This window comes from Thamnophis sirtalis, unplaced genomic scaffold (genome assembly GCF_051295495.1).
Source record: "Thamnophis sirtalis isolate CommonGarterSnake01/CBP01778 unplaced genomic scaffold, rThaSir2_p1.2 scaffold_15, whole genome shotgun sequence".
In the NCBI taxonomy this organism is placed as follows: domain Eukaryota; kingdom Metazoa; phylum Chordata; class Lepidosauria; order Squamata; family Natricidae; genus Thamnophis; species Thamnophis sirtalis.
Window position 1 is genome coordinate 36,885,621 of NW_028261395.1, and position 13,604 is coordinate 36,899,224.

The following is a 13,604-nucleotide window of genomic DNA, read 5'->3' on the forward strand; positions in this document are numbered from 1 at the left end:
TGGGTAAAATGAGGACCCGGATTGTTGTTGGGGGCAATATGCTGACTCTGTAAACCGCTTAGAGAGGGCTGAAAGCCCTATGAAGCGGTATATAAGTCTACTGTTATTATATTATGTTGAAGAGTACTTTAAAATGTTTTAAATGAAATCTGTGTCCCTCTAAATCCCTCTTCTCAGTTTAGTGACCGAAGTTGCTCAAAGATTCAACGTTTCAAGTTTATTTACAGTGAATTTGTCGTCATATTGTTCTACATTGCCACCTCAGAACACAGCGATAAACATTGACTTTAAAACAAGACGGACGAGGGTTTTCACAGCAAACAAGACATTACCACTTTCTAGGCACAGTTCTGCAATGTCCCCGTCCTCCCTCGGGTCTAACCACTTGAAAAGTACTCGACTCTCTGATTCGGCTGAAGAAAGAGAGAATAACCTGGCGGGGTTTAAGAGCACTTTTAAAAACACGATCACCCGGTAGCTAAGAAGGGACTCGGACACGCGCGTTCAACCGAGCATTGATGTGGTTGCAGGAGATGGGGGTGCAGCTTGGTCATGCATCCCCTGGATTGCAGCTTCCAAAATGGGAGGGTCGAGGTTCAAGTGCCTTTCTGCGCCCGCTCCTCGACGTACAGCTGCATCTAAAAGGAAAGGGTTCAAATCAGGAATTTTGCATTTATCAGGCATTCCAAGACCGGGGGCTTTTGCAGAGAGGCAGGATTTGAGCCTGATAACAGATTAACGGAGTGGGAAGGGACCTTGTAGGTCATCTAGTCCAACCCCCTCACCCACCCAAACAGGAGACCCTACACCATTTCTGACAGATGGCAATCCAGTCTCTTCTTGAAAGCCTCTAGGGATGAAGCTCCCACAACCTCCGAAGGCAACTGGGTTGATGGTTCTCACTGTCAGAAAGTTCCTCCCTATTTCTAGGTTGAATCTCTCGTTGGTCAGTTTCCATCCATTGTTCCTTCTCTGGCCTTCAGGTGCCTTGGAGAATAGCTTGACCCCCCCCCCCTCTCTGTGACAGCCCCTCAAATACTGGAAGACTGCTATCGTGTCTCCCCTGGTCCTTCTCTTCACTCTTCCCTTGCAAGGGGTTTTTCTAAAGGGTTAGGGGTGCAAGGATCTTGTAACTTGACAGCTTTAAGACTTGCACACTTCAATGCCAGAGTTCCTGAGCCAACATGACTGGAGGAGGAATTCTGGGAGTTGAAGTCCATAAGTCTTAAAGCTGTCAGGTTTGAACACCCCTGGGTTTTTTTTCCTAAAGGGTTAGGGGTGCAAGGGTCTTATAACTTGACCGCTTTAAGACTTGCACACTTCAATGCCAGAGTTTCCGAGCCAACATTTTGGTTGCTAAGGAAGAGCGTTGTTAAGTGAGTTTCACCACATTTTACAAGTTGACCACGCCCACCCAGTCCCATGGCCGGCAAGCCACTCCCACCCGGTCACATGGCCAGCAAGCCACTCCCACCCGATCACATGGCCGGCAAGCCACTCCCACAAAGCAGGCCACACCTACAGAAGAGGTTCTAAAAAATTTTGAAGCCCACCACTGGGTTGGATCTAATGGTCAGCTTGTCCTCTTCCAAACTGGCTGGCCGCAGAAGGTGGATCTGCTCACCTTCAAGAGGTCGGAGGTCATGGTCTTCAGGGGGATCAACCGGGGGTCGTGCATGTGGACGTCCTGCTCATCGGCCAGAATCCAGGGGAAGTCCTACAGGATGGGAAACATAACAGCGTCTTCATGCAAACTATTGGCCAGGTGCCCATAATGTTGTGGGCTGTTGGTCGCCGGCCCCTCCAGCAGCCGAATCAAAGGAGGCGGCGGAGTCAAGGCCGGCGTCAAGGCAAACTAAGAGCTTCTAGGGGGAAGAGGGAATGAAGCTGGCAGAGAATTGGCAGACTGGCAGACTCAACGCCGAAGGCGCATGGAACGTTACCTTCCCACCAAAGGTGGCCCCTATTTTTCTACCTGCATTTTTACGTGCTTTCAAACTGCTCGGTTGGTAGAAGCTGGGACAAGTCACGGGAGCTCACTCCATTATGCAGCGCTAGGGATTCAAACCGCTGAACTGCCGACCTTTCTGATCGACAAACTCAGCGTCTTAGCTACTGAGCCACTGCGTCCCTTTTATATACATATATACATACATATAATCCCACACTGAATGTATAGCCATATTTATACTTACAAAACAAACATAATAAATATTAATATAGTGTATTAATATAATTATATTAGTATTAAGACAGAGGCGGAGCCTGGGCCGTCCGTCAGCCCTTGGATAGAGAATCAACAGCCACCCACCCACCCACCCCGATCTGGAGGTGGCTGATGAAGAAGAGTAAGAACAGCTCAGCCCAGTGCCTGACGCGTAGATGCGCAGAAGGCAAAGGAGAGGAGAGCAGTGGAAATCTATGGGCCGGTCCTTGGGACGGAAGAGCTTTGCAGAAGGCAATTAATTCATTCCTGCATTCTTGGCGTGTCTGAAAAATATCGGCCTGGCCACTCTCCAAGCCTGATAAAGGTCGGTAATTGTGAACTATCTTGAAAGACGGTGAGAGAGGAAAGACTTTGCTGGAGAGGAATTCACCATCAATTAAATACAAGGGGTTTATCAGGACGAGGACTCGGCTTCTGGGGAAGCCTCGGTTAGAACAGCGCCATCCCTTACCTTGATCACTTGAATTTTTTCCATGTTGCGCGTGGCAGCTTCGCGGGTGTGCACCAGGATGGTGAAAGTACAGCCTGCAACAAATGAGGTAGAGAAAGAGCGCGACCCAGATTTTAAATAAAAGAGGCCCGATTCAGAGTTCCAACCTGTGATTAAATACAATAGTCCTCAACTTACAACAATTCGTTTAGTGACGGTTCGAAGTTGCAGCAGCACCGAAACATACGACTTACGACCAGTTTTCAAAGTTACCACCTTGCATCTCCCCCACCCCACCCCCATGGGTCACGTGATCAAAATTCAGAGGTTTGGCAACTGACTCGTGTTTATGACGGTTGCAGAGTTCTGGGGTCATGGAATCAACTTTTGCGAAATGACCAAGTCAATGGGGAAGCCAGATACGTTACTAACTTATCAACTGCAGTGATTCACTCAACAGCTGTGGCATGAACGGTCGTAAAATGGGGCGAAACTCGCTTAACAACTTGTCTCACATAACAACTGAAACTTGTGGTCATTACGTTGAGGACCACCTGCATATTTTGGTCCCTGCGAAGTGGAGAGGTGCATAGTGAGAATTCCTGCACTATTTTACCACTGAGGTTATAAATATTCCGGAAAAAAAATACTGGTTTTTTTTCCATTTGCCCCAGAATTGCTAGAAGAAGAAAAATTCATCTGGAAGACAACTGTTTGAAACAAACCAAAGTCCCGCATTCAGGATTGGGTGTTTTCTTCAGCTGATGGTGAAGCTAAAATGAAGTCCTAATATCGCCCTGAAACCCCCAAACACCCCACGGCCAGCTGCCAGCTAGATTACCATCTCTGCTGACTGTCCTACCTGGAGGGTTGTTGTCCAAAACAGCATCACAAACGCTAATCTTCAGGATAAAAGCCCGCAGAAGCTGCTCCACATGGGTGAGCAGGGAATCGGAGCTGGAGAAGGAAAAAGTAGTTGAAATGTAATATATATATATATAAAGTAGCTGAAATTTTATATGTATGTATGTATGTATGTATGTATGTATGTATGTATGTATGTATGTATGTATGTATGTATTTAAAATATGGGAGGAAGCCTACTGCTTCCTTTCTCTGTCTATCGGCTCGTCACAAGAGACCATCCAGACAGAAACCCAATATACAGAGTCATCATTGGTCTGTAAGGATTTCCTTTCAAGATTTAAGACTAGGCCGCAAACTGACTTTGAAAATCCACTTGAGATGCTGGTTTACCGCCTTCCTGAGGGCTAGTCCTAACTTGGGTTAAATATTGTTTTACAATTATATTCTCCCCTTTATGACGCTCCATATTTCTAAGTTTTAATACTACTAATAGTAATAACCATGGGCCATGGAGTGATTAAACCAATGTTTCTCAACCTTGAAGATATGTGGACTTCAACTCCCAGAATTCCCCAGCCAGCTGAGGAATTCTGGGAGTTGAAGTCCATACATCTTCAAGCTGCCAAACTGAGAAACTCTGAGCTAGATTGATGCAGACACAGCCTGGTCGATCGGATCTCAAAGCAGCCCCTAATCTGTATCTTAAGAGGATGGTTTTTTCCCCCCCATGTGTTTAATTCATTTTATTTGCAAATCAATGCTTTTCCTTTGTTCTTAATATTCAGCAGTTTTGAATATTTGCTTCTCTTGCGTTTTGCAGAATAAACCAGAGATGGCGACTGAGTTTTTGCTAAGGAAAGACCTTTGTGGGTGTGGCATGCGACCCAGCAACCCAGCATTTGGGGCTTAAAAACAAGGACCCTTACCTGATTGCCAGCAATGGGGGCTGCATGATCTCAAAGACGAATCTTTCTACCGAATGGTGCTCCTTATCAAGGATGACTACTACCACTTTTTCCACGTCGTTCTGAAAAAGGTTGCGAAAACAAGCAAGGTGATATAAATATTATCTCTCTCTGAAGAAGAACTCTGTGAATTCCAGAGGTTGAGCTGGTTCCCTTGGTTTGAGTTTTCACACAAGTCGGATTGCTGCGAAATATGAGGAAACTGGTACATCAAAAAAAAAATTCGGAAGCAGTAGAACGTAGCTTCCAAGATCTGCGAGTGGGCATCGCATATCACCCGAAGTCTACTGTACGAGGACAAATTATGCATTGTAAAGATTGCTTGGAGAGGGGACATACTTCCAATGTAATCTACTGGATCCCCTAGGTAGGACGGGGAGGAAGCTAACCACCAGATTGCAAGACCATCAGTGAGCAGTCAAATGAGAAGACTTAAACTCATTGATAGCCTCACACTGCAATAAACAAGGACATACATTGAATTTCGCAGCTATTAAGATTGTTGGAAGAGCAGGCACTAAAACAGCCAGAGAAGTGATTGGTCAGTCAACAGGAGTGCTGATTTACCACCAGCTTATCAAGTACTTAGGAGGCGAGGGCTGGGCAACACAAGGAAATAACAACCCACAACTTAATCGCCAGCCAATCAACACCCCAATCAACATCTAAAAAGCCACACACAACAAGCACCACACACACAACAGACCAAAGGACACAGAGAAATTCCCTGAGGGTGGGATCCAGTCCAAAAGCTCAGAAGATTAAACCTCTGGTTCCAGATTGGATTCTTCTGCACCAGGAAATTTAACAGATCTAAAAGATTAGCAGAGTTGGAAGGGACATTTTAGGTCATCTAGTCCAACCCCACCACCACCACCCAAGCAGGACACCATTTCTGACAAATGGCAGTCCAGTCTTTTGAAATCTTCCAGTGATGAAGCTCCCACAACTTCCAAAGGCAACTTCTGTTCCATGGGTTGATTGTTCTCCCTGTCAGAAAATTTCTCCTTATTTCCAGGTTGAATCTCTCCTTGTTCAGTTTCCATCCGTTATTATTCCTTCTCTGGCCTTCGGGTGCTTTGGAGAATAGCTTGACCCCCTCCTCTCTGTGGCAGCCCCTCAAATATTGAAAGACTGCTATCCTGTCTCCCCTGGTCCTTCTCTTCACTAGACTAGCCATGCCAAGTTCCCTAAGGCAGCACTAAAGTTTTGATACTTACCTTCTGTAGCAGAGGTTTGATGCAGTGGAGGGTATCCTGAATATATTGATTGAGTTCGGGGTGGCAAGACATCTGTGGGCGCAAGACATTTGGTTCAGGTGTCGATAGAAATCCATTTGAGTTAACCCTCTGTGTTTTTTCTCTTTAAAACAATTCTGGTTTTAGTTAATAGGGGGAATGCTCGCTCCATAACTTATCTTGATTTCAGCCCAAACAGACACTTTAAAAATTCTTTAAAAGGTTCACACTGGAAAGCTAAGCTATGCATTCTCATTTTGAGATCAATTATTTTCCACTTCTACTAAACCGCTGCTCTAAATAGTAAACACACTCAATTTGTTGCACATTTCAACACTCAACAGTGAGATTTAATCCAACATAAAAATCTTCGCTAAGTTTGGTTCTGTGGGCCTGGCTTGGTGGGCATGGCAGGGGAAGGTTACTACAAAATCCCCATTCCCTCCCCACTCCGTGGCCAGCCAGAGGTGGTATTTGCCAGTTCTCCAAACTACTCAAAATTTTTGCTACCGGTTCTCCAGAACCTGTCAGAACCTGCTGAATTTCACCCCTGTATATTGGGCCTTTAACTGCACTCTATGGTTTTTATTTTCATTTCCTTTTTCAAACTTTTTCTTTTAGATATGCATGATGAGGCTAAGTAAATTTGGTTAGGACTGTTTGTGTTTGTGTTTGTGTTTTATTAGTTTTGTATGCCGGGAATAAATAGGACAATACAACAGTTTAAAAATACACAACATTCACAATTGAAGCGGGGCTGGATACTTCAACAGCCCCCGGCCTTTCGGAACAGCCAGGACTTCGTAGCTTTACGGAAGGGTGGTAAGGATCCGGATCTCCATGGGGAGCTCGTTCCAGAGGGCCGGAGCAGCAACAGAGAAGGCTCTCCCCCGGGGGATCACCAGCCGACACTGGCTGGCAGATGGGACTCGGAGAAGGCCAAGCCTGTGCAATCGAATCGGTCTTTGGGAGGAAATTGGCAGGAGGCGGTCTCTCAGGTACCCAGGTCCAATGCCATGCAGGGCTTTATAAGTAACGACTAGCACCTTGAAGCATGTCCGGAGACCGATGGGCAGCCAGTGCAGCTCGCGGAGGATAGGTGTAACGTGGGTGTACCTAGGTGCATCCACAATCGCTCGCGCGGCTGCATTCTGGACTAACTGAAGTCTTCGAACGCTCTTCAAGGGCAGCCCCATGTAGAGGACTGGTTTTTTTTAAAGTTTTTACTGTCTTCTTTTAATATGTACTCTATTTTCACATAATATGAGCCATTTATTTTATTCCAACCCACTTGCTTTGATTTCTATTTAAGAAGGTATATTTGGTTTTCATTGTTGTTAAATAAGATCCTGGGCCGATCTTTAATTTCACTGACTGAAACTGCAAACGTTAACGAAAGATAACTGCAGTTTCTTTGAAAGTGTTTAAAAGTTGATTAGCAATGCTCAAGTAAAATTTTTCGTAAAGAGGCATATAAGTTAGCAAATGAATGTGCTGTGGAAAGGAGAACTAGGAGTTTGAATTACCTCAAATAGACTTTTACATACGTTTTGCATACAATAGCAGTTTTAAAAACAATTTTCTAAAGACAGGTCAAAAGTGGAACAGACGCCTAATTTTTGATAGATAGATAGATAGATGTGAAGATAGAAATAGACAGAGTGTCAGGCCTGCAGTGGTTCCTTTAAGAATCTTTGGCCTGCCACACTCTCTCTTCTAGCTTCATCTTTAGTAAGCGTATTTATTAAGGGGGGGAATAGCAAGGAGTAGAATGTGTTATTTTCAAAATAAAAAATTCTTTCCTAGAAGCTCAAGGTTATTCTTTGCCTCTGCACCTTGGCACCTGACCGGAACCAGCTGGGTGGAGATGCCAGCGTGGAAGGAGAAGATTGGACCATGTGGTGGATTTGTGGGTGTGGGGACAAGATCATGAACTTTTAACTGGGTGGAATCCCAGGAGGTTCTTCAGAATTGGGATTCCATAGTACGATGCCAAAATGTCTGTTTTATTAAATTGGAACGTTAAGGATAGCTCTGCCTTGGACTCTGATTTAATTCTGCATGATATTTGGAACGCTGACATAGAGATTTATAGATATAGATTTATAGATATACATGTACTTGTGTGTCTCTTACCTGAACAGGAACATTATATTTTTTCCTCTTCTGAAAAATCCCAGTGGGGTAAACCTCTCGGACATAAAGGATAAGGTGAATGGCTACTTCTAAAAATTCAGAAAGGACATCGGCGACCACTGGAGAAGAAGATAAAAGAATGAAAATAAATATGAGGTGGTGGTGGTTGTTGTTGTTTTTAAAATAGGGCAGTTGGAAAAGTCACCTTAAACTGTATTTAAAATTGGTGTCTGAGCTGCTTTATATGTGGTTAATCTTTGGTGAGATTCACAGCCTTTGGGGCTGGTTGGTAGCTCAACAGCTCGAGTCCTAAACAAGGACCTAGGAACTGTTAAGGTAACGTCGGAGGATATAAGCTGTTCCAAGTAGGGTGGTTTTTTGTAGAATCAGAATGTTCAAGTCTGATAAATTTAAAATTTCCAAATAGCAAGGTAGCCCTTTTGGTATTGCTCCAAGGGCTCCAATTACTACTACTACTACTACTACTATTATTATTATTATTATTATTATTATTATTATGCAATTGTATCACAGCGGCCAGTTGTTTCACTGGATTTGGCATTGGTTACTAGTCGGGCCCCACCCAGGGGCCTAGGACGTCGTAACGTATTTTCGTAATATGCGTGCAGATCCAAGCAGTGCGGCTTTTTGCATTTGACTGATGGTGATTTTGTCAATTTTTAACTGTTTTAAATGTAATTCCAGTGCTTTTGGAATAGCACCCAGTGTGCCAATTACCACTGGAATTACCACTGCTGGTTTGTGCCATAGTCGTTGAATTTCGATTTTTAAGTCCTGGTATCTTGCGATTTTTTCATGTTCCTTCTCGGCGACCCTGCTATCACCTGGTATTGCGATGTCTATGATTGTGACCTTATTTTTCTCAACCAGTGTGATGTCTGGTGTATTATGCGCCAGTATTTTGTCCGTTTGTATACGGAAATCCCACAAGATCTTGACCATCTGATTTTCGGTGACTTTTTCAGGCTGATGTTCCCACCAGTTTGTTGCTGTTTTAATATAATAATTTTTGCACAAATTCCAATGGATCATTTGTGCTACTGAATTGTGCCGCAATTTATAATCAGTCTGCGCGATTTTTTTACAGCAGCTGAGTATGTGATCAACAGTTTCATCAGCTTCATATTATTATTATTATTATTATTATTATTATTATTATTATTATTATTATTATTATTAAACATGAAACTCAGTCAACTGAACATTTAAAGATGTATCACAAATATTATAGACTGGGGCTGATGGTTGATACAGGTTGCTGCCAGCGTCCTAGATATCAAATTATTATTATTGCTGTTGTTATAGATTCAGAAAACATGGATACGTTTGGAAGATTCACCCGTCGAATAAATAAGCAGGCAGGTTTTAACTGTATTAAAAACATGACAATAAAAGCAGCATTTCTCAAGCACAGGAAGAGGGGTGGACTTCAACTCCCAGAATTCTCCAGCTGCCCCCCCAGGGAATTCTGGGAGTTGAAGTCTACCCCTCTTCCCTTGACCCAAAGGGAACCTTTAAAGACTTTCCCAGCATTCGTAAGAAGTCTTAAGATCTCCGGGTGGTACCTTGTCCAAAATTGAGGTCCTGCCGCGTTAGCGTCGTCATCCTTCCCGGGGGGGGGGGGGGGGCTTCTGCCAAGAAAAACACGAAGCGTCCTCAAAAGGGGTGGGCTGCAACCCTTTCCCCGGGGGGGGGGGACTGCTGGATTTCCCCCCACCCCCAAAGCTGGGCCAGCTGTGCAGGGGCTGCCCTTCCCCAACCTGGCGCCCTCGCTTCCTCCCGCCGCTGGTTCCAAGCCCTGAGTCGGGGGGGGCTCCGGAGATCCCCCCGACCCGGTTTGGCGCTTACCTTCCCGGCGGAGGCTGCTCGGGGCTGATGGCGGCGGAAGGCGGAGCAGCTGTTGGACGCGCCCTGACCGGATAAGCTCTCTCGGCCGCCCGCGGTCTTAGCGCCCGGGCTCCGAAGAGACCCGACTGCACCTTCGTTCATTCTCCTTCCCTCCTTCCTTCCTCCCCCCTCCTTCATTCCTTTATTCATTCATTTCCCCCTTCCCTTCCTTTTCCCCTTCCTTCCCTTTCTCTTCCTTCCTCCCTCCCTCCTTCATTCTTTTATTCTCCATTTGCCTTCCTTCCCTCCTCCCTTTTCTCCTTCCTTCCCTTTCTCTTCCTCCCTCCCTCCCTCCCTCATTCATTCATTTTTCTTCCTTCCTTCCCTCCTCCCTCCCTTCTTCATTCATTTCCCTTCCTTCCCTCCTCCCTCCCTCCCTCCTTCATTCCTTTATTCATTCATTTTCCTCCCTCCCTCCCTTTTCTCATTCTTTCCCTTTCTCCTCTTCCCTCCTTCTTCCCTTTTCTCCTTCCTTTTCTCTTCCTTCCTTTCTTCCTCCCTCCTTCATTCATTTTCCTTCCACCCTCCCTCCCTTTTCTCTTTCCTTCCCTTTCTCCTCTTCCTTCCTCCCTCCCTCCCTCCCTCATTTATTCATTTTCCTCCATCCCTTTTCTCCTTTTTTCCCTTTCTTTCTTTCTTTCCCTGGGCTGGGGCTGATGGGCTCTGGAATGCAAGCAACGGGGGTCAGGGGGGGTCGCAGGAGGTGGAGGAGGAGAGGAGGCCCCCAGCTCCAGCAGCTGGCCCAGGCTTTTTCCCTTGAAAGCTTTTACTCCCAAGTAAGCAGAGGAAAAGGGGGGTCTGGCCCCACCCCTTTTGTGTAGGGAGTGATCTCAAATGGGGGGGGGTGCTAAAACACGGTACCAGCCCACCCGCCACAGATGGACTCTGAAACGCGGTGGGCGCCCGGTTGCAAATGGCTAGGCTGGAGCTAGACAGGTGAGGATTTCCTCCTTCAAATCGGGAGGGGGGAGGTTTTCCCCTGCTTTGCACCCCCACCAACCCTCGTGGCTCTTGTGACCGGCCAGTTTTTCTCCCCCCCTCCCCTTAAGCATCCTTTTTACCCTGGGGAGTTTCCCACAATGCACCTGTGAAGGGGATGGAGGATGGAGAGGAGAAGAGGGGCTTGGAGAAAGGAAGTGGAGGGTGGGGTTGCCTGTGCATGGCAGGCTGTTAAATGCCCCCCATCCTCCTATCTATCCCCTTGAGGGGTGGGGTGGGGGGGATAGATCCACTCCTCATCTGCATTTCCCCATGATGCCCTTTTCTTTCCTGGAGCTGAGGTCCACTGGCTGCATCCCAACTCTTTGTTCCCTTTGTTGAGCTTTGGGTGGGGGGGAGAGAGAGAGAGAGAGAGACTCCGGAGAGGAGAGAGCGCCCCCTCCCCTCTTTGCAATGCCCACCAGCTATCCTATATCCCACCCACCCTTCCACCCAAAATCAATAAATAAAGCCTGCCAAAACACACCCCTCTTCTTCACACTCTCCGCTTCCCTTCCTCCAGGCACCCCTCCCCTCCTCCCAGGAGGCATGGGAGGACCCCAGCCCCAGCTTCCCAGCCCCAATCCCACCCCTCTGCTTTGCCACTAGCTGGGCCAGTCTGTCAAAGAAGACAGAACCAGACAGTGGGTCAGCCTGTGAGTGTCTCTCTCTCTCTCTTGTCTATCACTCTGAGTGGTGAGTAGCTCTGGGGGCGAGAGGGAGGGAAGTGGGAGGGGGGGCTGAGGACAGGCAGGGGTGCCCTCCACCCCTTCCCACCTGCTTTCGATCCCAGACTTTGGGTTAACAAAAACCAAAACCCAGGAAATTAAAAAAAAAAATGTTCCACTCCTGCTTAAGGAAGCTAGGGAGTCTGCGTTGAACTGAAGAATTTCAAAAGCAGGATTTTCTAGAAGTTGCGGGGGGGGGGGGGAGGAACCCCCAAATCTGCTTTTGGGGATCGGTGGGATTTATTAAGTGGATTTTCAACAGAGATTCTTTCTTTCCCTGCCCTCCAGCTGGGGCAAAGGTGAGCTGTGAATATAATTGGGCTTCTGGAGGTGGGAAAGCAGTTAGGGAAGAGATGAACAATTTCATTTGTAATCATTGCATTCCGTTTGTGTGTGTGTTTGTGTGTGTGTGTTTGATTTGCATGTGGCTTGTTTCAGTGGCATCCCTCCTGGTGGCTTTTTAAAAAAACTGTGCTGTAGTTAATGACAAAGTGCTGAATCCTTTGGCTGGGGTGGGGGTGGGGGAGTGTTAATCCCATTAATCAATACATCCCCAATTAATAATACGGATAATATTATAACTTCTACACACTCTCGTGATGCCCTCCATCTATCTTCTCCCCGGAGAATGCAAACAAAAGGCCCCCATTTCCCCCCCTTTCTCCTTTTGCCACTCAGGGAAGAAAAAAACATTTTTAAAAATGCATTTATATATATATATTTTTTTTTAAATGTCCCAAATGGAAGGTGAATTGAGGTTTAAAATTACAGATAAAATGTACTAGACTGGAAAAAAGGAGGCGATAATTCTGGCAGTTTCTTTATCTCCCCACCCACCTCTACCCACCCCCTTTTTTTCGTTAAATACCTTTTTAGAGGGATTTAGATTTTCTGTGGACAAGCTTGCACAAGCCAGCTCTTTCGCCTTCCCCACTGAGATGGGTTGATTGCCAATTTTATTCCCCCTGCTGTGATCAGGCTGAGTGGCTTTCAGAGAAGAAGGCTGCTCGGGATCTTATTTTTACAAAGATCAAGAATTTGTCCTTGACTCAAAACTTCAAATGACCACCTGTTCTTTAGGTCTTTAGGACATCTTTCTCTGTGCCAAAAAAAAAAAAGTTAGAACAACAAGGGTTTAACTCCAAATATGGGTTAAATTTGCCAAGCGGGAATTATAACATGTTATATTATTATGTTATATTATATTATAACATATTATAATTATGTTATAACATACGAAAAACAGTTACAGAACTCGGCATGGCTAGTGAGAAGAAGGACCAGGGGAGACAGGATAGCAGTCTTCCAATATTTGAGGGGCTGCCACAGAGAGGAAGGGGGTCAAGTTATTATCCAAAGCACCCGAAGGCCGGACAAGGAATAATGGACAGAAACTGATCAAGGAGAGATTCAACCTAGAAATAAGGAGGAACTTTCTGACAGTGAGAACAATCAACCCCATGGAACAGAAGTTGCCTTTGGAAGTTGTGGGAGCTTCATCGCTTGAGACTTTCAAGAAGAGATTGGGCTGCCATCTGTCAGAAATGGTGTAAGGTCTCCTGCTTGAGCAGAGGGTTGGACTAGATGACCTACAGGGTCCCTTCCAACTCTGTTGATCTGCTTTGAGCTTCACGAGACATGTCAATGCTCAGTTTGGCACGTTGTTAGCCCAATTGATGTTTTATTTTCCCTGCCAGCCTTGGATTCCCAGATTCTACATATTCTAATTATGATTTTATCTGGGTTTGTTGTGACCCCCGAGTTTGTGGACTTGCTTAAGAAAATAAAACTGCATCTTTGCAGCTCAGTTAACTGGAATGTGGAGTTTGTAAGAGTTAGGTTCATTTTTTTTAAAAAAAAAACAACTTGGTTATTTGGTGGTTATTGTCATTTGTCTTAAATAAACCACACAATATTTACTTGAGTTTTTCTCAACCTTGCCAACTTTAAGAGCTGTGTGTATCAACCCTGAAGCTGACCTGGCTGAAGCCATTTTGGAGCTTCAGTGCTATTACTTGGAACCCTGACAGTGGGGACTTCAACTCCCAGAATTCCCCATGGCTAGCTGGTGGAATCCTGGGAGTTGAAGTCCACACCTCTTCAAGTAGCCAAGACTGAGAAATGTTG

General features: G+C 45.6%; 1 protein-coding gene across 1 annotated transcript; it reads right to left on the reverse strand.

The window, feature by feature from the left end:
* Window positions 1-202: 202 nt before the first annotated feature.
* MAD2L2 (mitotic arrest deficient 2 like 2) lies at window positions 203-9,502 on the reverse strand. The gene is made up of 8 exons (XM_087701982.1): window positions 9,450-9,502; window positions 7,864-7,982; window positions 5,710-5,781; window positions 4,451-4,551; window positions 3,520-3,614; window positions 2,679-2,752; window positions 1,625-1,717; window positions 203-638 (listed from the first exon to the last, which is right to left on the reverse strand). Exons 1-8 carry the CDS (start codon window positions 9,487-9,489, stop codon window positions 597-599), a joined length of 636 nt encoding a protein of 211 aa, XP_087558108.1. The 5' UTR covers window positions 9,490-9,502; the 3' UTR covers window positions 203-596.
* Between the last annotated feature and the right edge of the window lie 4,102 nt (window positions 9,503-13,604).

Excerpts from the sequence above, each read along its gene's own strand:
- MAD2L2 (XM_087701982.1), bottom strand. The coding sequence starts at position 9,489 with ATGACGACGCTAACGCGGCAGGACCTCAATTTTGGACAAG. Across the intron at positions 4,552-5,709 it reads TCAAACCTCTGCTACAGAAG|AACGACGTGGAAAAAGTGGT; the intron begins GTAAGTATCAAA and ends AACCTTTTTCAG. Across the intron at positions 3,615-4,450 it reads CCCCCATTGCTGGCAATCAG|CTCCGATTCCCTGCTCACCC; the intron begins GTAAGGGTCCTT and ends TTCCTTCTCCAG.